Genomic DNA, 25159 nt, shown 5'->3' on the forward strand with positions numbered 1-25159 from the left:
TTCTGTCTCAGTTATGGGTCTGTTTAGGTTTTCGATGTCTTCCTGGTTCAATTTAGGTAGGTTGCATGTGTCCAGGAATCTATCCATTTCTGATAGATTTCCCTGTTTGTTGGCATGCAACCCTTTGTAGTAATTTCTGATTATTCTTTTTATTTCTGTGGTGTCTGTTGTTACATTTCCTTTTTCACCTCTGATTTTATTGATTTGGGTCTTTTCTTTTTTTAATTAGTTGGGCCAATGGGGTGTCAATTTTGTGTATTTTTTCAAAAAACCAGCTCTTCATTTGGCTGATTTTTTGTAATGTTTTTTGGATTCAATCCTATTGATTTCTTCTCAGATTTTAATTATTTCTCTTCTCCTACTAGATTTGGGTCTGATTTGCTGCAGTTTTTCTAGATCCTTGAGATGCACTGAAAGCTCATCTATTTGGTGCCTTTCCAATTTCTTGATGTAGGCACCTATTGCTATAAACTTTCCTCTCAACACTGCTTTTGCCGTATCCCCTAAGTTTTGACATGTTGTGTTGTTTGTTATCCTCATTTACTTCCAGAAAGTTTTTGATTTCTCTTTTGATTTCTTCTATGACCCAGTGTTCATTCAGGAGCATGTTGTTCAGTCTCCATGTGTTTGCATTCTCTAGGGATTCATGAGTTGCTAATTTCCAGCTTCATTACACTGTGGTCTGAGAAGCTGCATGGTATGATTCTAATTCTTTTGAATTTGCTGAGACTTGCTTTATGGCCTAGTATGTGGTCAATCCTAGAGTAGGTTTCATGCACTGCTGAGAAGAATGTAAAATCTTTAAATGTAGGATTGAAAGTTCTGTGGTATCTGTTAGATCCATTTGGGCTATAGTGTCAATTAAATCTACTGTTTCCGTGTTGATCTTCTGTCTGGTTGATCTGTCCATTTCTGAGAGTGGAGTATTGAAGTCCCCCAGTACTGTTGTATTGGAATCTAAGTCTCCCTTTAAGTCTCTTAACATAGCTTTTAAATAAACCGGTGCCCTGTAATTAGGTGCATATACATTGATAATAGTTACATCTTCCTGTTGAATTGAACCCTTAATTATTATATAGTGCCCCTCTATGTCTCTCTTAACAGTTTTTGTATTAAAGTTTATTTTGTCTGATATTAATATGACTACACCTGCTTTTTTTGGTTTCTGTTGACATGGAATATATTTTTCCAACCTTTCACTTTCAGTCTGCATGCATCTTTGTTGGAAAGATGTGTTTCTTGTAGGCAGCAAATAGATGGGTTTTGTTCCTTAATCCATTCAGCCAGTCTGTTTCTTTTAACTGGAGAGTTGAGGCCTTTAATGTTCAGTGTGACTATTGATAAGTAGTAACTTTGCCCTGACATTTTCCCAAAGATATTTTCTAGTATATGCTTTGAACTTCCTGTGATCTTTTACTGGGAGGTTTTTTTCCTTTACCTTCTTTCATATTGATGGCAAAATGAGTATCATAGTGCTTCTAAAATTTTTTTTCTCATATTTCTTCATTTTTTCCATGGAATTTTTATTTTCAAATTTAATATAACATTTACAATGAATTTACCAGACATTATTTAAAACTCTTCATAAATTTTCAATTTTCTCCTAAATTTATTTATTTGAGATGCACAGAGAAAGATAGACTGAAACAGAAAGAGAGAGAGAGAGACCAAAACAGAAATTTTCCATCTGCCAGCTCACTCCCCAGTGCCCACAGTACTCTAGGTTGGGCCAGGCTAAAGCCAGGAGCCCAGAACTCAACCTGGCTCTGTTACATGGGTGGCAGGGACCGAATCACTTGAGTCATCACTGCTTCCTCCTAGGGTCCACCTTAGCAGAAATTTGGAATCAGGATCCAGAGGAAGGAATCAAACCTAAGCACTCTGACGTGGAACACTGGCCTCTTAACCAGCATCTTAACTGCTGGACTAAATGCCTGCTCCTGTAAATACTCTCAATACTTTGGACAACTCTGTTGGATGAGTATTAATATCTTTTTTAAAAATTTATTTATTTGGAAGGCAGAGCCACAGAGAGGGAGGGAGAGAGAGACAGAGAGAGGAAGATCTTCATCTGCGTTTTTATTCCCCAGTTGGCCATGATTGCCAGATCAGTCGAATATGCAGGCTCATGCTGAGGAAGGCCACTATTTACACACAATAAAGTAAACATTGATCATTGCCTTTAGCTTTCAGGATCAGCTAACAGAAAAGCACAGAAAATGAGGTAGCTACAGAATAACAAATAAATGCTGACAACATGAAAGGAATCATACAAATAATAGAAATTGGGAGGTAAAAGTCTCAAAACACAGAGAGAAGGAGTAAGTTCTATTGTTCCACATTACTGTTCAGTGACAATAGTTCACAATGCCATACAATATATTTTATGAAGAACTCAAAGAGAGAATCTCAAAGACTCCAACATTAAGCAATCATGAGGAACTGGAAATGCCGGTCATCTGATTTGGCCGGCTCCCATTGTGTACATGTTCTGAAATATTACATTGTACCCCATAAAAATGCACACGGTAAAATATTCTGAGGTTATTCCAAAATGTTCATGGGAAAATGGAATTAAAAGATAAATTTATTTTGGTACAAAAATCCATGACTAGTTTTTCCATAGCACACATTTTACATGAACTTTTTGAATACCTCCCCTTCAAGAATTATGTGTTAATCCAAGGTTAAACACATAATTTATGTTGGGAGGTAGAAATGTCCATCTAAGAAAAATATAGGACATCACCTCTTCTTACAAAATAGGAAGCCAAAAGTTGCAGCCTACAGTTGCTGGAAGTAGGCATAAAAGATGTACATATGTTTCCTAAGTTTAAAAATAAAATGAAAAAAGAAATACTAAAGATCCTGGCATAACTACATTGAGAGATAGGGAGAAGGGAGATAGAACAGAAATAAGTGAGCTATATTCTCAAATGCGATAGGAGGAAAATCAGTTCATAATGTCTACAACTGACCAGGAATTAACTCTGTACATGTTCTCCAGAGTCAGGGAGTCCACTCTGCAGGAGGCAGCTAAATGAGTTAAGAGTTGTTGAGCTGGCCGGCGCCACAGCTCACTAGGTTAATTCTCCGCCTGCGGCACCGGCACCCCCAGTTCTAATCCCGGTTGGGGCGCCAGATTCTGCCCCAGTTGCTCCTCTTCCAGTCCAGCTCTCTGCTGTGGCCCGGGAGTGCAGTGTAGGATGGCCCAGGTCCTTGGGCCCTGCACCTGCAAGGGAGACCAGGAGGAAGCACCTGGCTTCAGATCCACGCAGCATGTCAGCCGCAACGCACCAGCTGTAGCAGCCACAACGCACCGGCTGTAGCAGCCACATGGGGGGGGGGGGTGAACCAACAGAAAAAGGAAGACCTTTCTCTCTGTCTCTCTCTCTCACTGTCTAACTCTGCCTGTCAAAAAAAAAAAAAAAAAAAAAAAAAAAAAAAAAAAAGAGTTGTTGAGCTGAAGAACCAGGCAAACATAGGACCTGCTAAAGCCTGTCTCTTTCTCATGTGCCCTGTTGAATTTTATTTATTTATTCATTTATTTATTTGAGAGGCAGAGTTATAGACAGAGAGAGAATCAGAGAGGTCTTCCATCCGCTGGTTCACTCCCCAAATGGCCGCAATGGCTGGAGCTGAGCAAATCTGAACCCAAGAGCCAGGAGTTTTTTCTGGGTCTCCCATGCAGGTGCAGGGGCCCAAACACTTGGGCCATTTTCTACTGCTTTCCCAGGCCATAAGCAGAGAGCTGGATCAGAAGAAGAGCAGCTACAACTTGAACCAGTGCTTATATGGGATGTCGGCACCACAGGCAGAGGCTTCACCTACTACGCCACAGCACCAGCCCCTGCTGAATTACTCTTAAAACAGATGTATTCATTACGTTGAACTCCTACATCCATTCCTTTACAGCCATATATGGGAGCGCAGGCTGATGTGTACCTCCCTCCAGCTCGAAAGTTTCCCCTCAGAGCCAGCTGTGAGGAGTCCATCCCAGGATGACAGAACTTATCAAACCGCCCTCCTTGAGCAGAGCCTGGCAATCACTACTGAATGTTCTTCCTCAGGATTATTCGGAGTATAAGGGACCCTCCTACATTGGCCTGCGTAATTGCGAAGTGTGGTAGCCTTCTGTTCTGAATCTGATGGGATACGACAGAGCCAGCCCTGCAAACAGAGGCCTCTTAGTAATGACTTGCTGAAGTATAGCATTAGCTAACGTTCATGTTCCTGTGTGTTTGTGTGCAAAATGTGCTAGATCGATCTCTATCTATCTATCTATCTATCTCATTACTCTTCATAGTAACCAAACTGCTATCATATCCATCCTGAGGTAACAGACTTCAGGAGAGGTTAAGTAGTTAAGGGGCTATCACTTGGCCAATGAAAAGGTTGGCAGGAATTCAAACACACTGCTTTAAAAGCTGTAATCTATTGCCTGCTTTTGTGTTACCTGGTAGTATGAGAGTGTTATGAATGCTGTAACACAAAATTAAGAATTTTCATCCTGGGGCTGGTGCCATGGCATAGTAGGTTAATCCTCTGCCTGTGGTGCCGGCATCCCATGTGGGTGCTGGTTCTAGTCCTGGCTGCTCCACTTCCAGTCCAGCTCTCTGCTATGGCCTGGGAAAGCAGTGGCCCAACTCCTTGGGCCCCTGCACCTGCATGAGAGACCAGGAGGAAGCTCCTGGCTCCTGGCTTCAGATTGGTGCAGCTCCGGGCATTGTGGCCATTTGGGGAGTGAACCAGCGGAAGGAAGACCTTTCTCTGTCTCTCCTTCTCATTGTCTATAACTCTCTCTCTCAAAAAAAAAAAATCTTTAAAAAAAAAGAATTTTCATCCTTTTGAATTGATTCAGTGATTTGGAGCTGGTTTCACTCAGAAAGAAGGAAATAAAAAAGAAAAAGAAGAAGAAAAAGAAATTTAGTGTAGTAATAATGGCCTAGATTCAAATTCAGCTCTGCCATTTATTTTATGACCCCAGGCAGTTTGCCTAATTTATCTTAATCTTTTATTTCTTCATTTCTGTAATCGAGATTTCAGTTGAACCTACTGCTTAAGGTTATAAAGAAGATAAAATGAAGTGTGTATGCTCATGGAAAATGGGATTGAAAAGATAAGTTTATTTTGGTGCAAAATTTTTTGCTTCCAATTGCTGGGTTTTTCCCTAAATTAATAGAACCTTGGTCAACATAGTGGGTTAAAACTACCCAGTTTTTTTTACACACACACACACATGTAATCATTTTATTAGAGAGGAGGAAAGATTGAGAATAAGACAGAGAATATCGCTTTTCAGCCTTCTGGCTAAGATCCAGTGAGAATAAGAGAAGGGGAGAGAGCGCACACTTCCATCTGTTCTTTCACTCTACAAATGCCTACAACAGCCAGGTCTGAAACCAGGAGCTGCAAATCTAGGCCTCCCACGTGGGTGTCAGGGACCCAACTAATTGAGTCATCACCTCCTGCCTCCCATTGTCTGCATGAGAAAAAGCTGGAGCCAGGAGCTAAAACCAGGAATCAATCCCTGATACTCTGATGTAGGATTTAGGCATCTTAACTGGTGTCTTAATTGCTAGGAAAAACTCCCACTTCTAAATACAATATTAAAAATATAATGGAATAGGAAATGGTGGAGCCAGAGCCTTCATGCACTGACGGTGCTTTGTATCATTGGGTTCTATTCCAATTACAGATTGGAAAAAAATGTTGCATCTGTATTCAACATATACAGACATTTTTCTTGTCATTATTCCCTAAATAATACAATATAGTAACTATTTACATAGCCTTACATTGTATTAGTTATTACAAGTAAACATAAAGATGATTTAAGATATATGGGAGGATGTATGTAGGTTGTATGTAAACACTACACCATTTTATATTTGAGACTGCAACATCCACAGGTTTTGGTATCTGCAGGAGGAAGGGTTCCTGGAAGCAATCTCTCGTGGATGCAGAAGGCCAATTGCATACAAAAGTCAACATATATGAAAGCAAACACACGTTCTGTAGGAGTTGGGCAAAAAGTTTGATAAACACTGATGGTGTGTCTACTTCCAATTATGCTTTTACTCACTGGGTAAACTCTAAAAACTCAATTTAACTAATTAATTTATAGAATAGGGATACAAATATTTTTCTTCTCTACTTCCTGGGAGGCTTTCGAAAATCCAATGAGAAAATATATGGGAGGGGGGCTCTGGAAGCAATAAATTCTCTATGTGTGTAATTTGATAAACTTGGATTTAGAATCTTCACCCAAAAATGCTGCAGATGATATTCAGAATTAAAATAACTCCATGGTAGAGCTGTACTTTCATGGGCTGTTAATACCCTTCCACCCCATAACAATGTAGGACTGTGTCTTAGTCTGTTTTTCTGTTGCTAATAACATAAATCATAGTCTAAGTAAGTTACAAAGAAAAGAAGTTTAACTTGGCTCAGGGTTTCCAATGCAAGGTCAAGGGGCTGCATCTCATGATACCCTCCTGCCATCAGATGGTGAGAGAGAGAGAGAGCATGTCAAAGCCCTGGCCAAATTAGCAGACCCATTCTCAAGATAACCCATGAACCCAAGAATCCATGAATCCATTCATGGAGGCAGAGTCCTAACCTACAAATTTTTCCTGGCCCCTGTTTTATCACCTCAAAATGGGGACCACATTTTAGAAGGGACAAACACAGCAGTCTGCTTAAAGTTAAGAGAGAGAACCCAGCATGAACTATCATTAAACTTGAATTGATTTTGATCTCTCTGGGTCTTTATCATAAAGTTTGATAATTCATCATCCGCATGTTCTCAAGTGCCAGAGTGCCTGAAGCCCAAATTCAATTACTATCAAGAAATGAATTTTTAAAATTGTATGTAACAGGAGCCAGTGCTGTGGCATAGCGAGTAAAGCCATGCTAGCATCCCATATGGGCCCAGGTTTGAGTCCCAGATGCTCCACTTCTGATCCATCTCTCTGCTATGACCTGGGAAAGCAGTAGAAGATAGAAGATGGCCCAAGTTCTTGGGCCCCTGCACCTGTATGGGAGACCAAAAGGAAGCTTCTGGCTTTGGATTGGTACAGCTCCAGCTGTTGCAGCCATTTGGGGAGTGAACCAGTGGATGGAAGACCTCTATCTCTCTTTCTCTCTGCCTCTCTTTCTCTCTCTCTCACAAACTCTGACTTTCAAATAAATAAATCTTAAAAAAAAAAAGTTAAATTATTGAATACCTAAAAAAAAGAGGCTACTAAACCAAAAGTTACATTGGACATCTTTAGACAAAATTATTTTCCTTTTATTTTATTATTCATGCTTGAGGCAGGGATTTATTAAGGTGGATCAAGATAGAATTACTAAAATGGTACGAATTCCTTTAGGTGAAGTTATCTGTATGTACTGCACTCGTGGAATCAATCTCCTCCAATGTAAGTCTTTCTCCGGGGCTTGATTTTATCGTTGTCCTTGAGAGGACAAATTTCCTTGTCCTCCAGAACCCTTACTCCTTTCGAACTAAAACGCGGGAGAAAGTCGTGTGTCAGAACAGTTGGCCTTGGGCGAGCCTTTAAGATAAGCATCTGCATTTGCTTCTGTTATCTAGCGACATGCAACCGTCAACTTTCACCGCAGCAGCTGCGCTGCGGCCAAGGTCGGCTCCGGGAGTCAGAAACAGGCACTGATCACTTTTAGGAACGGAAGCGCGCCACTGGCGCCCCAAGGTCGGCTCGGGCCCGCCGGGCGACAGCGAGCGGAGCACGGCCGCGGCTGCACGCGTCGCCGGGGCAGCGCGAAGCGCAGTAGGAAGCCTGGTTGGCGTGTGGACTTCGTCCCTCCCCGATTGCCCAGCCCGCGAGCGAGCGCTCGCCCGGCACCGCAGCCCGAGCCAATTGCAAAAGCCCTAGCGAAGCCCGGCCCAGCGGAAGGAGCGGCGCGCAGTTGTTTGTTTCTCTTCGCTGTAGGAGCTCTGCCTGGCCCTGGCTTTTACTCGCCCTGGGGTTTGACTCCTCTACCCCCTTAAGCGAGGGTCGGAGTGGTTGGTGGAAGCCGACGAGTCCCGAGCTCGCCGCGGCCAGGATGAAATTCGTTCTGGACATCCTCCTGCTCCTGCCCTTGCTGATTCTCTTCTCCTTAGAGTCCTTCGTGAAGCTTTTTATTCCTAAGAAGAGAAAATCAGTCAGCGGAGAAATCGTCCTGATCACCGGAGCCGGACACGGAATCGGGAGGCAGACTGCCTATGAATTTGCCAAACTTAAAAGCAAATTGGTTCTCTGGGATATAAATAAGGTAACAGCGTTTCCTGTGCTTTACTTTTCGGGTGCCTGTGATCTGGGGACGCGTCTGCGTCTTGCCGGCAACCACCCTTCATGGCATCTCTGTAAAACAGGTGTAAGATTGCCTTGAGCATTGCACAGGTGGGCGGACGCGGATTCATTCATGTTTATGGTCACACGGTGAACAGACCTAGAGCGTGTTTAAGATGCTCAGTTCCTGCCCATCACCCATTTGGTCTTGTAAATTGATTCTCACTTTGCTTTAAAAAATCATTTGTAATCTCTTGAACGTGATTTCACTGGATCACAGGGAAAAAGTAAGAGTCTTAGCTGGTACATTACAAGACTAAGAAGCTTGTGCCTATTAAGAAAAAAGTCCTGCCTGCAGTAGCTAAGTAGTTTAAAAGATTATGCCCAACAGAAAGCTAGGTACTGTGCCTTAGTTATTGCCAAGGGTAATTTTTAAAAAATTTTACTTATTTATTTATTTATTGAAAGTCAAAGTTCCAGAGAGAGAAGGAGAGACACACGGAAAGACGGCTTCTATCCGCTGGTTCACTCCCCAGATGACATCAATGGCCAAGGCTGAGCCAAGAGCTTCATCTGGGTCTCCCACGTGGGTGGCAGGGCCCCAAGCACCTGGACCATCTTTGGCTGCTTCCCAGGCACATTAGTGGGGAGCTGGATTGGAAGTGGAGCAGGCAGGGCAAGAACCCATTCCCATATGTAATGCAGCATCGTAGGCGGCAGATTTACCTGCTTAGCCACAACACTGCCCTTTGTACCCCCAACCCAGCAGTAAATTTTTTAAAAAATTTATTTGAAAGGTGACGTTACAAAGAGAGAGTTGGGACACAGAGAGAGAAGACTTCCATTCGCTGGTTAACTCTCCAAATGGTCACAACCCGCTGGTGCTGGGCCAGGTGGTAACTGGGAGCCAAGAGCTTCTTCTGGGTCTCCCATATGGGTGGCAGGGGCTCAAACACTTGAGCCATTTTTGGCTGCTTTTCCAGGTGCATTAGCAGGGAGCTGGATTGCAAGTGGACTTGAAACCATGCCTATATGGTATGCTGGTTCTGCAGGCGGCAGCTTAACCCGCTATGCCACAGTGCCAGATCCCCCCCCCCCCAAGGAGATTTTTTAAAAATCATTTTTTTAGGGCCGGCACTGTAGCTTAGCAGGTAAAGCCGCCGCATCCCATATGGGCTCAGGTTCGAGTCTCGGCTGCTCCACTTCCCATCCAGCTCTCTGCTGCGGCCTGGGAAAGCAGTAGAATATGACCCAAGTCCTTGGGCCCTGCACCTGAGTGGGAGACTACTGGCTGCACATTGGCGCAGCTCCAGCCGTTGCAGCCATCTGGGGAGTGAACCAGCAGCTGGAAGACCTCTCTCTCTCTTTGCCTCTGTCTCTCTGCCTTTCAAGTAAATAAATAAGTCTTTAAAAAATCATTTTTTTAGTAAGAACCATAGAGTAGGGGTTTGGTGCATCAGTTAAAATGCAGTGTTGGATGCCAGCTTTCCTATCTGTGTGTCCAGATTGCAGTCCTGGCTCTGCTTCCAATTCCCGGCATCTTTCTAATGCGCACCCTGGCCCGCTTGGGAGATCTTGCTTGAATGCTAGTTTGCATAAAATGTTGTTCAGTCTGGAGTTAAGGTGGAAACCAATGAGTCAAGATCAAAAGATGCTGAGGGTGCTGGGAGCCCTGTGCTGAGAGCAATCAACAAATGCAAAGGCTGGCACAGAGTGAGGCAAAGCAGAGAAGTGAAAGAAATGCCTAGATCTGTGCAGTGCCATGGCAGATAGTAGGCACCGGTCCCCTGTGACTGTCAAGCATTTCAAATGTGCCTCGTCTGAACTGAGTTGTGTTGTAGGTAGAAGTCATCCACAGGATTTCAAAGACTTACTGTGAAAAAAAAAATGTAGAACATCTTATTAGGAGTTTTTAATATGTGAAATGATAAACATGTAGATATTAAGTTACATAAAAGAATGGATTGAACAATTTGTCCTGATAGCTCAAATTCTTCAGTTGGTTCTTCAATTGAGAAATTTGTCTCTGCAGGTCGAATACTATGAACCTGTAGGTTGTAGTTAGTACCCATCATCCAGTTGTTCATTTGCACACTGTTGGCATCTGTTCTACCCAACCTTTGCTGCCTATTTTACAACAGAGAGTTCAGCCTGGTTCTACCATGCATGGGCTGTGTGTAGTAATATTCAGCCTCTCCCTGGTTGCCAACTTGCTTAGGTTAAGCACAGTGATTCCAGCTTCTGTTCCATGTCATCACTTTGTGGTCTACACAAAATATCAAATCATAGTTAAAAGTAAAGCAAAGTGCAAGACCACAAGAGAAATTGGTTGTGAAATGTTGGACTGATATTTGGCCAGATTTATGTGGTGCAGTCGGCTTGGAAATAAAACTTGAAATTTCCTTTAGTTGTATATGAAGGCATTTCAAAATTTTCAGGAGCAGGTGTTTGGCTTAGTAGTGAAGACACTGTTTAGGACACCTGCATCCCATATCAAAGTTCCTACATCAAATCCTGCCTGGCTCCACTCCTGATTCCAGCTTGCTGTTAATGTGTACCCTGAGAGGCAGTAGGTGGTGGTTTAAGCAGTTGGGTCCCTGCCATCTACATGGTATGCAAACAATTGTTATACTGTATGGTTTAATAAATAGTAACAAGAAACAACTCTGAACATGTTCAATTACAGGTGCAACTGTCATAGGCCTAACTGCATTTTCTATCTGTTGGTTGACTCCATGGATACAGAATTTACAGAGGACCAACTGTATGAGTACACTGCCAAATTAAATTTTGTACTTTAAAGTGGCGACTAGAAAAAATGAGAATTACACATATGTGTTTCATATTGTGTTTCTATGGGATAGTACTAGTCTAGAGATTTAAGAGAGTTCTAGATTATAAAGTTTCCTGTAACCTATTGTATTTTGGCTTTTACTCTGGAGAGTCAGTAGAGGAATTGGAGACAATTTCTAATCAAGATGATCCTCTTGCCACTGGGTTGAGAAGAAGATGAAGCAGAGACGAGGCTAAAGGGGCAAGCAATGCAAGCAGGGCAGTCAAGATTGATAATGTAATAGATAATGCAAGTAGGAGATGATGTGTGGAAGCTTGTCAGACTAGGTTGGTAGTAACAGTAGTGGTAAAAATGAACAGAAACATTAAGGACAGGAGTAGGCGTTGAGCCTAGCAATTAGGAAGCCTTCATCCCACATCAGAGTGCCTGGGTTTGATTTCACTACTCTGACTTCAGCTTCATGCCAGTGTAGACCCTGGCGGACTGTAGGGATGGCTCCAGTAGTTGCTCTCCCAATGTGGAAGACCTAGCTTGCATTCTCAGCTCCTGGCTCTGGCCGTGGCCCAGCCCCAGCTGTCATGGTCATTTGGGGAGTGAGCTAGAGGAAGGATGCTCTCTTCATCTCTGTCTCTGCGCCTCTCAAATAAACAAGAAAGGAAAGAAGGAAGTTGGGGGAGAAGGAAAGTAGAAAAAGACAATGTAGCTTTTATTAGATTAAATTAGTTTAAGTAAAACATGAGATTACATCCTTTCTACTTTTTGTGGGTAAAAAAATTTATTTTTTAAATTGAAATTACATTGATGGTTATTTTGTTAGTTCTTAGTGTCCATTTGGGAAAATAAAAGGTTGGCAATCCTAGTTCACTGTTTTTCTTGAAATTTTATGGATTTTAAATGCTGAAAATCTGAGAACTAAACCTGAACAGAGAAAGGCAGGGTGGGGTTTTCAAGCAGTCCAGATTGAAGATACCAGAGATGTAGAACCCAGGTTGGTGAATGTGTGGAGAATGAGGAAGAGAGTGAAGTGGAGTTTAGGATTTTTGGATCAACCTGGAAGGGCAGGGATGGAGCAGATCAAGTTCTTATCATAGAGAGTACAAGACAGTTAGTCCCCGAAACAGGTTCTGAGGTTAACCCAAGAAGTGAAGCCAGCAGTGTCCAAATGCACCAAGCTCAGGATGTCGGAGGGCCACTTCTTTGTATGCATCATTAAGGCTGTGAAAGGAATGACAAATCAGGGAAGAATTCCTGGTGGCTTCAGCTTTGTTCTACTGAGACCGGACACCAGGAATTTTTCATTCTGCTTTGTATGGATAATCCGGGCTTTCTTGACCATTCCCATCCCTGTAACCTGATTAGATGCGTTTGGAAAGATAAATTTACAGTAATTGGACACATAGAATATGCACAAAAACTGCTTACTCAGTGAAAAAGTGAATTTGTGGATCAGTGGGAAAAAGAATCAGAAAAGCGTTTAAATGTTTAGTAATGTAAGTGATGGGAGAAAATGTCGCAGTTGTGGAGAGAGAGGGCTGAAGAAGACCCCAGAATTAAAACTTGAGAACTGAATCCAACACAGAAAAAAGTTGCCAGCGGAAATCTTGAATGATTATGAGCAATTCCACATGCTGAGGTCAAAGTTAAAGAGAGATTTGTTCTCCCGCTGAAGCCTGGTTTTTTTTTTATTTCTTACCAAGAGAATGTAGGAGCTGGCTGACAATTTCCCGGAAAGAATTTGCAGTGTAAATTGATTGCCTAGTTCAGAGGGTGTGGAAAGTAGACCTTTGACCTGCATGAGAAAGACCAGGGACACAGGGCTACAGAGCTGCAGCCCTTGTGAGAGAAAGGCCTCTGCTTCCAGCGGTGCACCGACCTGGGTGGTCACAGAAAGCCAACCAGGAGGAAGCAAAGCTCTGAAAAGGAAGAAATGGAAAGTGGATTTTATTGTTAAACTTTGAAGTAAAGAAATTTACTTGTTAAAACTAAAATTTTTTTATGATGAGAAACACCAACGAATCCATACAATTTGCTTACTTTTTTTCAATATGGTAGGTAAATATATGACATACAATTTACCATTTAACCTTTTTTTTTTTTTAAAGATTCATTTATTTATTTGAAAGGTAGAGTTACAGAGAGGCACAGGCAGAGAGAGAGGCAGAGAGAGAGAGAGGTCTTCCCTCTGCTGGTTCACTCCCCAGATGGCTGCAACAGCTGGAGCTCTACCGATTCTGAATCCAGGAGCCAGGAGCTTCTTCTGGGTCTCCCACACGGGTGCAGGGCCTAAGGACTTGGGCCATCTTCTACTGCTTTCCCAGGCCATAGCAGAGAGCTGGATGGGAAGTGGAGCAGCTGGGACTTGGAACAGGCGCCTGTATGAGATGCAGGCACTGCAGGCTTAACCCATTAAGCCATGGAGCTGGCTCCTTAAGCCATTTTTAAATGTACAGTTTAGTGGCATTAAGTACATTCACATTTTTATGCAATGAACTCAGTTTTCTCTCTAGAGCTTATTCATCTTCCCAGACTGAAATCCTCTCTCTCAGCACCCCCTCCTCCCACAGCTAACTGTCTACTTTCTGTCTCTATGAATGTGATATTCACATAAGTGAAATTATATTTATCACTCTGTGTGGCTTATTTCACGTGGCATCATGTCCTCAAGGTTGCGTATATTATAGCATGTGTTAGAATTTCATTCCTTTTAAAGATTGAGTAATATTCCACTGTATATACTACATTAATAAAATATTCTTGTGCTTAGAAGGGGACTGTCAAAAGCTGGCAGTTAGGTACAGGAGGGCAACATAAGGTATACGAGATGTCTGGTGATCCTTAAAGACAAGGGCTTCTCATTAGAGTTATACAACAGTTTGTAGGGGGAGAGTTCAGTAAAGAAAAAACACCTTGTCTATGTGGGAGTTAATATAGAATACAAAGAAATATATATGAATGAAACAGACATCTTGTGATTTGTTGTTTTAGCTGTTTATAATTCTGTGGAACTGTGATCTTTCTACCTTTTACTTGTTGAATATTATAATATATATTATTATATATAATATATTATATATAATTATATATATATATAATTAGTAGTGCATGAAGGCCAGTGCCGCAGCTCGCTAGGCTAATCCTCTGTCTGCGGCGCCGGCACCCCCGGTTCTAGTCCCGGTTGGGGCGCCGGATTCTGTCCCTGTTGCTCCTCTTCCAGTCCATCTCTCTGCTGTGGCCTGGGAGTGCAGTGGAGGATGGCCCAAGTGCTTGGGCCCTGCACCCGCATGGGAGACCAGGAGAAGCACCTGACTCCTGGCTTCGGATCAGCGCAGCGTGGCAGCCATTTTGGGGGCGAACCAACGGAAGGAAGCCCTTTCTCTCTGTCTCTCTCACTGTCAAAAAAAAAAAAAAAAAAAAAAAAAGTAGTGCATGAAGCCTGTGACTATGGATTGGATTGAAATTATGCTTTTGCCAAAAGAAGCAGGAAGGCAGGAGGAGGATTGAGGAAGGAAGAGAGGGAGGGAAATACAGTTACCTTCTTAGAATTGCATCTATGCAATACATGAAATCTGTTCTCTTTAAAGTAATAAAAATTTTTAAAAAAGCATTGTTTCCTCTTAGAATCCTAATGTGAGGAATCAGATGGTTTAATAGGGTGTCTGGAAATTGAGGGTGGAAAATGTTCCCCCAAAAGTTATCTTTAGCAAGGTCAGAAGTGCCTGCCTGACCTCTCCCTGGGAGCTTCCAATCTTATCATGAGACTAGCAAGGGAGTGGCGACTCCACCCTTCTGAGCTCTCAGTGTACTGTAAAACAAATAAGGTATCCCATCCCTGTGATGGCCAGACAGATAGGATAAACGATTGCAAACTAGGTTTTTTGATGGGTTTTGCCCTGCCTTGTAACTGAATGTCAATCTGGTTATCAAGTTTTTTTTAAAAATTGTGCTTAAAAATCCCAGTGTCAGGCTGGCGCTTTGGCTCACTTGGCTAATCCTATGCCTGCAGTGCCAGCATCCCATATGGACACCAGGTTCTAGTCCCGGTTGCTCCTCTTCCAGTCCAGCTCTCTGCTGTGGCCCCGGAGGGCAGTGGAGGATGGCCCAAGTGCTTGGGCCCTGCACCCGCATGGGAGACCAGGAAGAAGCACCTGGCTCCTGGCTTCAGATCGATGCAGCGCCAGCCATAGCGGCTATTTGGGGAGTGAACCAACGGAAGGAAGCGCTTTCTCTCTGTCTCTCTCTCTATCTATATCTCTACCTGTCAAAAAAAAAAAAAAGACCCAGTGCCAAGGGGCCCTTTGGTTTTCTCCTTGCCTGGTATCTTCCTCCATGCCACCCTGGCTGAACGTCTCTGACTCTAATAAATCTTGCTTTTTAAATCTGTCTACTTGGAAATTCATCTTCCATGTGAGACAAAGAACCGAGGTAATAATATTCTCTCCACCATCGCTTCACCTGTAACACTAACAAACTCACTATATAAACTACTAATTTTGCCATAGCTATTCAGATTTGGTTTTTCCATGACATTGCTAACATTAATGTACAGCATTCCACAACATTAATTCACTAGCAGTTTTGTCCATTGGTGTCCTGATTTACCATCCTCTCTGGGTACACATGTAAGCTCTCACAGGGTTTATCTGTGCATTAGTTGACAATTTCTTGGCTTGCAAAGTTCCCAGACTAGACTTCAATCCAATAATTTGAAATAGTCCCTTAAAATAAAAAAACCTGAGTTAGATGTTGTGGCACAGCAAGTTAAACCTTCGTATTGGAATGTCAGTTGGAGTCCTGGCTATTTCACTTCCAATTCAGCTCCCTGCTAATGCATCTGGGAAGCAGATGCCGCTCACGTGGGAGACCCAGATGAAGTTCCCCTCCCACTCCTCCCTCAGGCAGTCACCATTCCTGCTGACTACCTCCAAAGGTGGGTTTCTCCTCTACCTTCTTTCTGTTAATGCCACAGTTCAAGTTCTCATGCCTGAATTCACTGTAATTGCCTCAGTTTTTCTCCTTTCCTCTGGTGTTGCCTCCTAAAATCTTCCTTCCATTCATTAGCTAGAATAATCAATACAACACACACACCTGATTTAGTAGTTTAATCAGTGGTTTTCTGTTCACTTTTTAGATAAAACTTGGTATGACCTGTAACACCGTAATATGGACTCCTGCTAGCCTCGAACATTATGATCCATCCAGCAACACCAGTCCACTAGTGTTTCCCACAGGACTGTTCTGTCCTTGCTTATGCCCTGTCTGATATACTCTTCCACCCACCTTTTCCCTGACTATTCCACTCAACTTGAGATCTAAGTCACATTACTCTTCTTCTAGAATTACTTTGCATGCCCCTCTGTTGTGTTCTCATTGTTCCCTGCATATAACTCTCTTTTTATACTAACCACAATGTATTAGGTTGAACAGTATCGAACCATCAGTATTCACTTATTACCAAAACAGTGGTAATTTTCCATGGCCCTGTTGAAATATTATATTTACTTTATGTTTATTTCTGTTACACTGAGAGTTTTTTGGGTGAGAACTCTTTCTTATTTATATTCCTGTCCACAAGGTCCTTCTAAGGTCAGTAAACATGACCTGTACATTGAAAAGTTGGAGGAAGAAGTGAGTGAATATAGTTAACTGATTACTTATTTGGCAACTACTAATTTGATGCCCATGAGTAATTTTTAATGACATGGAAAAAAGCTTAATGTTGCATTTTAAAAAATCCTGGGGGCCGGTGGGTTAATGCCCTTCCTGAAGCGCCGGCATCCCATATAGGCACCGGTTTGAGACCTGGCTGCTCCACTTCCAATCCAGCTCTGCTATGGCCTGGGAAAGCAGTAGAAGATGGCCCAAGTCCTTGGGCCTCTACACCCGCGTGGGAGACCCGGAAGAAGCTCCTGGCTCCTGGCTTCAGATTGGCGCAGCTCCGGCCATTGCGGCTATCTGGAAAGTGACCCATCGGATGGAAGACCTCTCTCTCTCTCTCTGCCTCTCCTCTCTCTCTCTGTAACTCTGACTTTCAAATAAATAAAAAATTAAAAAAAAGAAAAAATTCTAAAAAAATCCTAATATGGAATGCACACTTAGACATACATTTACAAAATGTGTAAAATTAATAAATGTAAAACTCTGTAATATTTTAAGATTTTTTATCTTTATCTTAAAAAGCACTTTTCAAATTCAATTCCACGTAACAGAAGCTAGTCAGAGTATGGAAATGTGCTCATATCCATGCCAAAAGTGTGTGTCAGTTAAATTCTTGCCTAATTCAAGTTAAAAAAAAAAAAAACTCTTTAATGATTTTCAGCTGTCTATATAGTATGCTCATGCCATTTATTTTGTTCTCTTGCCCGTCTTGTTTTTCATAGCATGGAATTGAGGAAACAGCTGCTGAATGCAGGAGACTGGGTGCCCAGGCTCATCCTTTTGTGGTTGACTGCAGTAACCGAGAAGATATTTACAGCTCTGCAAAGAAGGTAAAATTCAGTTGGAATCTTACTATGTGAGAGCAAAGAGTGTTTTGGAGATGTTAGGAAAAGAATTGCAGATTGGTGCCTCCTCAAAATGTTAGGAAGACAGGTGCAGAATAGAGAGGAAGCCGTGTATGAATTTACAGCCAAACCGAATTTATTCAGAGAAAATAAATTCGCAGAGGTGGGTGGTGGGTGACCAACTGCCTGTGTGCACTTGATGGAACCCCGACCCCCAGGGGCCAGGCCTTTTTGTATTTTAGGAGGGCTAGGGATGGGGGTAGGAGAGGGGGGCAGCAGGCTGAGGAGAATTCCTGGAGCTGGAGCAATTGGTCTTTCAAGTGCTCTTGGGGGTAGGGTATGAAGACAATAGGGTGTGAGACCCAACTGAGATTCCAGGGCAAGGAATATATTGCCCTATCTTTTGGGCAAAGAGCAAGAATGGCTGAAGCTTATGTCTTTGTTCCATTAGGAGATGACCCAGTCCAATTATGATACACACAAGATGAGAAATGTGGTTTTCCTAATGTCGTGTGGCTTGCCAGTGGCAGACCCAGAACTAGAACCTAAAACTGAGGTTCTCAGATTTTAGTATGTTCTGAAAACTACAAAAAATGTACACTATTGGTCCCCCCACCAGATGTTTTCTTTCAGTAGGTTGAGGGCAGCGCCTAGAAATCCACATATTTAGCACCCTGTAGCCACACTGGCCCATGAGTCTGACACAGGTAAATATCCTAGGATGGTACTTGCAGACTCACTGACCGTGTCTTGTGATGCCCATTCAGAAAACTAGGTTAGAAAGTTAGGAGAGGGGCATGCGCTATGGCACAGTGGGTTCTAAACTCCCTCATAATGCCTCTGGGAAAGCAGCAGAAGATGGTCCAAATACTTGGGCTCCTGCCACCCATGAGGGAAACCAGATGGAGTTCCAGGGTCCTAGCTTTGGCCTGGCCAACCCTGGCTACCCCTGCCATTTGGAGAATGAACCAGCAGATTGAAGATCTCTCTCTCCTCTGTCACCCTACCTTTCAAATAAATAAAACAAATGTTAAAAAAGGAAGTTAGAATTAACCTATTCTTTATCAGGTTTTTATCATAGGTAGATCGATTTCTATAAAGCATTATTTGCCTCTTCTACCACTGAGGTGTGCTTTTTATAATGGGATTTCACTGTGGACACATTTGCACTTGTCAACTAATACCCAAATGGAAGAAAGGTTGGCAGCTTTACCTGGGAAAAGTCATTAAAATACTCATTCCTGGGGCTTACCCCCAGCTGTTCTGATGGAATAGGTAAAAGATTCTGACTCATCTAGACTTGAGAACCTCTTTGTTTAGGGAATTTTAGATTTTGGTTCATTTTTAGCTTCTTTTTCTAATTGCTTATCTTTCTTTTTTTTTTTTTAATTTTATTTATTTAGTTGAGAGGTAGAGTTACAGAGAGAGGGAGGGAGAGACAGAAAGAAAGGTCTTCCTTCCACTGGTTCACTCCCCAAATGGCCACAATGGCTAGAGCTGCGCCCATCTGAAGCCAGGAGTCGGGAGCTTCTTCTGGGTCTCCCACATGGGTGCAGGGGCACAAGACCTTGGGCCATCTTCCATTGCTTTCCCAGGCCATAGCAGAGAGCTGGATTGGAAGAGGAACAGCCGCGACTAAAACCAGCACCCATATAGGATTCTGACACCACAGGCAGAGGATTAACCTGCTGTGGCACAGCACCGGGCCCGCTAGTCTTTTATTTCTAATATCTCTTTATTATTATTATTTTTATTTATGTGGTCTGAGCTAAGTCAAAAGAATTAGTAGAAGTTACTTCGATCGAGGATAGAGAAAAACTCCTCATAGCGGGGTTACATTAAGAGGAAGGCCTACATCTGACATTTAATAATCACTATGAGGGGACTTCAAAGAGGTACAGAGAAGTGGAATTATAAAATAAGTTTCTTTTGCTGCAAAAGCTTTTGAAGTGCATGCATAGTTTCTTCATCATCTGCATTGTCCATGAACCTTGTGGAGACCCCTCGTATTTTCCTTAGGTTAACTCTGATTGTACAGCATTAAGGTGAGCATGTTGCATAGTGTGTAAGACCTTGGACTCAGGAGCTGGACTCCCAGGTTTTGATTCTTCCCTTCCAGTCAGTCCTAATTATATGACTGTGAGCAAGTCCTTTACCATCTTTGTGTCTACTCACTTATAAAATGGGACCCACAGCAGTGCCTAACACATAGGGTTATTAATGCGTGTTAAAAGAGTAATGATACAAAGTACTTGGAACATTACCTGGCCCACAGTATGTGCTAGTTTTTGGTATTATAATAGAATTACTTATCTTGCCTATAGATTTTCATTATTAGTCATTATTAGAGGAATCTACTAGCACAACATCCTTAGTCACCTAAATGGAAAACATTCTTTTCCAGATTCATCCAGGAATAGAGTATTCTGGGAAAGATAATTTTATTTTAACCTACTCCATATATTTTAACTATAGAGTTTGTATTGAAATAGTTTTAAGGCTGTAGGCTTAAATAGAGTATATACAAAGACATGTGAATATCAGGTATTTTGAAGTAGGTATGAGTATTTTGAGTGTTTTGATTATCAGCACATTTTTATGGCTCTAAACAATTAAATTCTGTTAGCTTTCATTAGTAAGAAATATGTGAACCAGATAGTCACACAGTAACAAAATAACAGTAGCTCAAGAATGGAAAAGTTCATTATGAATATAAAACAATAATTTTTATTTTGAGGGTTATTAATTCAGAAGCATTGTTGTAGTTTCATCAATTCAATCACATACAATGTTTTAGTTTTCATAATAACTTGGGGACATTATTCTGAATTTCAGTTTTCATATTGTACTAGAGATGTGCATATAGGGATAAATGGTGTTGACCAAGGGCCAAATATCTTAGCTTGACACCTTGCTAATTTAAGCACACCTTGCTGCAGTTCAGTTCTGACAGATGAGCCTGTGGCCTAGCACATTGACACCCTCCTAGGGCAGTGGTAGATCTTTGCATTTTTAGGAGGCTTGTCCTGGGTTCTGAAGTCAAACAGATCTTGGAAACTCAGCTCCATCATTTAACAGTCACATGACATATGGCATATGACATATGGCAAGAAGCATAACTATTCTATGTTTCATAAGAGCTAAGTAAGATGACTACTGACATCGTATAAAATGCCTAACGGAGTGGAAGCCTCTTCTGGGCTCTTCAACACCTTTCCCTCAGTCCTCCAACACACCATAGCACCAGCCTTAGAGAATAACCTTGTGAACAGGAGCTAATATTTATTGGGAACACAATGCATAACAAAATACACTGTGTCTCTTGAGTCTGTCTACCCAAGAATCTTAGATACTCAAAGAAATGTAAACTTGTTATAGAAGATATTCTTGCATTGCTAACACTTAAACTGTGGTACTCCAGTCTTACAAAAAGTAGAGTGTAAGCAGCAAGATTTATGATCTTTCCGACTTGAAGGTAGTGTTACTGAATCATGTGAGCGCAGAAGAATTTCAAATTTCAATAGAAATTTCAAAGAAATTTTATCATCTGTATTTTTCCCCCATTGAGTACAAATGTTCTGTAAAGTTCAATGGATGCTTGAGAGAGAGAGAGAGAGAGAGAGAAAGGTCTTCCTTTTTTCCGTTGGTTCACCCCGCAATGGCCGCCGCGGCTGGTGCACTGCAGCCGGCGCACCGCGCTGGTCCGAAGCTAGGAGCCAGGTGCTTCTCCTGGTCTCCCATGGGGTGCAGGGCCCAAGCACTTGGGCCATCCTCCACTGCACTCCCGGGCCACAGCAGAGAGCTGGACTGGAAGAGGGGCAACCGGGACAGAATCCGGCGCCCCAACCGGCACTAGAGCCCGGGGTGCCAGCGCTGTAGGTGGAGGATTAGCCTTTTTTTTTTTTTTTAATGTTTATTTATTTGAAAGTCAGAGTTATAGAGGCAGAGAGAGAGAGATCTGCCATCCACCGGTTCACTCCCCAGAGGGCATCAACAGCCAGGGCTGGATCAGGCCATAGCTAGGAGTTTCATCTGTGTCTCTCATGTGGTTGGCAAGGGCCCAAACACTTGGGCCTTCTTTTGTTGCTTTTCCCAGGCCATTAGCAGGGAGCTGGATTGGAGAGCAGCCAGGGCATGAACAATTGCCCATATGGGATACCGGTGTTGCAGATGGTGGCTTCACCTACTGCACAGGCCCCATCAATGGCTGTCTTCTATTGCTCTTGGCAGCTAGCCTTATTCTTTTGCTTATACTTCCTCAACTGACCTCATTTTACCTATGATAGCTGCTATGACCTTTGAAATCTGGCCCCAAGGGCTTACATAAACCCTTTTATGTGATCACTTTAATTTCTCAAATGTTTTTCCTCTGGACTCAATACCAAAATTAAGCTTTCATTATCAGGGGCCGGCATTGTGGCATAGTTGATAAAGCCACCACTTGTGACAGTGGCATTCCATATGGGGGTCAGTTCTAGTCCCCACTGCTCCACTTCTAATCCAGCTCCCTGCTAATGTGCCTGGGAAAGCAGTGGAAGATGGGCCCCTGCGTTCATGTGGGAGACTTGGAAGAAGCTCCGGGCTCCTGGCTTCTGATCTGCCCTGTTCTGGCCATTGTGGCCATTTGAGCAGTGCAGCAGATGGAAGACCTTTCTCTCTGTCTCTGCCTCACTCTCTGTAAACTCTGGCTTTCAAATAAATAAATAAATCTTAAAAAAAATTTCATTATCAAGAGGAGACACATACACAAAATACATACTACTAGAAAAATATTCCTATGTATTTTTATATTATTTACTTAATTTATATTTTCATATTAAATACTCTCATAGATACCTCAGGTCAAGAAAAGAACTGTCAGACATGTTAGTTGTACACAGATGTAATGGATAGCTATAGTGATGGGCAGTAATAATGAGAATAGTAGCAGTTGATGATCTATACCAGATTCAGTGCCAGCTTCTTTACATTTATTACTTAATTTGTTCCCATAGCAACTCACAAGGAAGCTATATGAAGGACCTTCAAAAAGTTAATGGAAAATGCATATTATGAAAACACCATGCATGTTTTTCAGACTTGGTTTTGCAACAAAATCAGCTTAACTTTTAATTCTGTTTCTTCCCATGAACTCTAAAAAGTACTGATTATTATCTCTATTTTTATAGAGACAGAAGTGAAGTTTTGAGAGATAAAGTAACTTGTTCAAGGCCCAATAGATAATGAGTGGCAGGCACAGCCTGTACAGGAGCCAAAGTTCACCAAAGATTCCACACTCCTCCCGCTGAGCCTAGTGGAAAATGACTGGAGCTGTAGAAAGAGTGACCAGAAAAATACAGAAACAGAAATAAGGGAACAGAAGATTTAGTCAGCTTAAAACTATAATCAGTTTTACATAATTTTGCGTAAATTGTCCCTGAATTTGCCACTTAACTTTTTTTGCATACCTTTTGAAGTAGTGCTTAAAAATGAATGCTGCTTAGCCACATGCCTCTTGAGTTATAATCAGCTAGCCAACTCCAGAGGCTAAATTGCAAAAGAAAACTTCTGTCTAGTTGATTTGCAGATAGAGCCCTTCTGGACATAAATACCTAAATTTAAAGTTTTTTCTTTTTTTTTTCACATTGTCACATAGATTTCAAAACTACTTTTTTTCCACATTTATCAAAAAACCTATGTAATAGCCATTGCATGCAAACCTATCCTCATAGCTCTTCATGAATATATTTTCATTTTGTTTTTAAAGGTAAAGGCAGAAATTGGAGATGTTAGCATCTTAGTAAATAATGCTGGTGTAGTCTACACATCTGATTTGTTTGCTACACAAGACCCTCAGATTGAAAAAACTTTTGAAGTTAATGTGCTTGCGCATTTCTGGGTGAGTATGATTTCCTTTCTAAAAAATCCCTTTTTTGAGAACCATAAATACTAAGTTAGAAGTGGAGCTTTCAGCAGACATGTGGAAGTATTCAGTCAATGCTAAAGTTTCTTCCAGATCATTTTCATGCTATGACCAAGTTCTACCAATTGTTTCTCCCTCTCTAAAAATAATAATAAACTTCAGGCATTGTGTGTGTATACATATATATATATATATTTTTTTTTTTTGGACAGGCAGAGTTAGAGTGAGAGAGAGAGAGAGACAGAGAGAAAGGTCTTCCTTTTCCATTGGTTCACCCCCAAGATGGCCACTATGGCTGGCACGCTGCGCCGATCCGAAGCCAGGAGCCAGGTGCTTCCTCCTGGTCTCCCATGCGGGTGCAGGGCCCAAGCACTTGGGCCATTCTCCACTGCACTCCCGGGCCACAGCAGAGAGCTGGACTGGAAGAGGGGCAACTGGGACAGAACCGGCACCCCAGCCGGGACTAGAACCCAGGATGCTGGTTGGTAGCTTTGGGATCCGCATGGAAGGAAGGCCTATACTTCCGGGAATGGAGAAGTCCCTACCTGTACTCGAGGAAGAAAAGTCCTTGTCAAGGTCCCTGCGGGTGTCTAAAGGTCAACCAATGAGGATCAGACCCGCCTCAACCTTTAACCCCCATGCCCTGAATCTATAAAAGGAGCTCTCCCAATCTCTGACACACGACTTCCCCGGCCCCCGCTCTGTTGCTCTGTTGGGATAGGGAACCTTGCCCGGGAGCAGAATCCCAATAAAAGCCTGTGAATTAATTGATTCATCTGCCTGGGAAGATTTGTTATGCGCCGGACACCTTGCAGATGGTACCACAGTCAGAGGATTAGCCTAGTGAGCAGTGGTGCTGCGCCCCCTCCTTGTGTATGTTTTAATTCTAAACTAGGTTCTCCTATCTCTGTGTGATCCTGTTTAGAAACAAAGAAAGGGATTAGAGACCAGCTGAGTCTGTAAAGGTGAACCTGGTTTGCTTTCAGATTCTCAAGAGACTCAGGTCTTAAGTTATTTCCTGTTCCCCAACTGCAAGCTTTATTATAAACTTTGCCATTCGAGATATTTAGGGGCAGGCCATTGGCCTAGCTGTTAAGATGCCTACATTCCATATCACAGTGCCTGAGCTCAAGTCCTGGCACTGTTTCCCATTTCCTGATGCCAGCTTCCTGCTAATGTGCACCCTAGGAGGAAGCAGGTGATGGCTAGAGTAGTTGGGTCTTTGTCTCTCAAGTGGGAAATCTGGATTGAGTCCTTAGCTTCCAGCCCAGCCCCAACCTTTGTGGGTGGGCATTTGGGGAGTGAAGGAGCAGTGGATGGGAATTCTCTCTCAAAAATACTACCATTAAAAAAGGTTCATGGAAAATATGTATTATGAAGAAACTATGCATGTATTTCAGTTTTTTGCAACAAAGTAAATTTATTTTAATTATATTTCCATGAACCTTTTCAAATTATTACATCTCTGAATTGATAGATATAGTACATGGGTGTTTTTGAAGTCTCAAAATATTGCCCAAAAAGCTAGTTCCAAAAATGATGCCTCAAAGTTTTCCTGGGATGTGACTTTAGCATGACTATTCTCAAAACGTATTGAGTTGGTAAAAAATGCAGTACAATTTTTGGTTAATGTTTCTAATTTATTGATCTCTATCTTTGTATTAAA

At 42.2% G+C, this 25159-nt stretch overlaps 1 protein-coding gene across 1 annotated transcript in view; it reads left to right on the plus strand.

Moving 5' to 3' along the window:
* Positions 1 to 7690: 7690 nt before the first annotated feature.
* The window catches only part of HSD17B11 (hydroxysteroid 17-beta dehydrogenase 11), a 41374-nt gene continuing 23905 nt past the window's right edge, over positions 7691 to 25159 (plus strand). Inside the window, exons 1-3 of the mRNA XM_002716969.5 lie at positions 7691 to 8280; positions 17469 to 17576; positions 23338 to 23469. Coding sequence (XP_002717015.1) covers positions 8071 to 8280; positions 17469 to 17576; positions 23338 to 23469 — 450 coding nt within the window. The 5' untranslated portion in view covers positions 7691 to 8070. The remainder of the gene's footprint in view (positions 8281 to 17468; positions 17577 to 23337; positions 23470 to 25159) is intronic.

This window comes from Oryctolagus cuniculus, chromosome 8, assembly GCF_964237555.1.
Source record: "Oryctolagus cuniculus chromosome 8, mOryCun1.1, whole genome shotgun sequence".
In the NCBI taxonomy this organism is placed as follows: Eukaryota; Metazoa; Chordata; class Mammalia; order Lagomorpha; family Leporidae; genus Oryctolagus; species Oryctolagus cuniculus.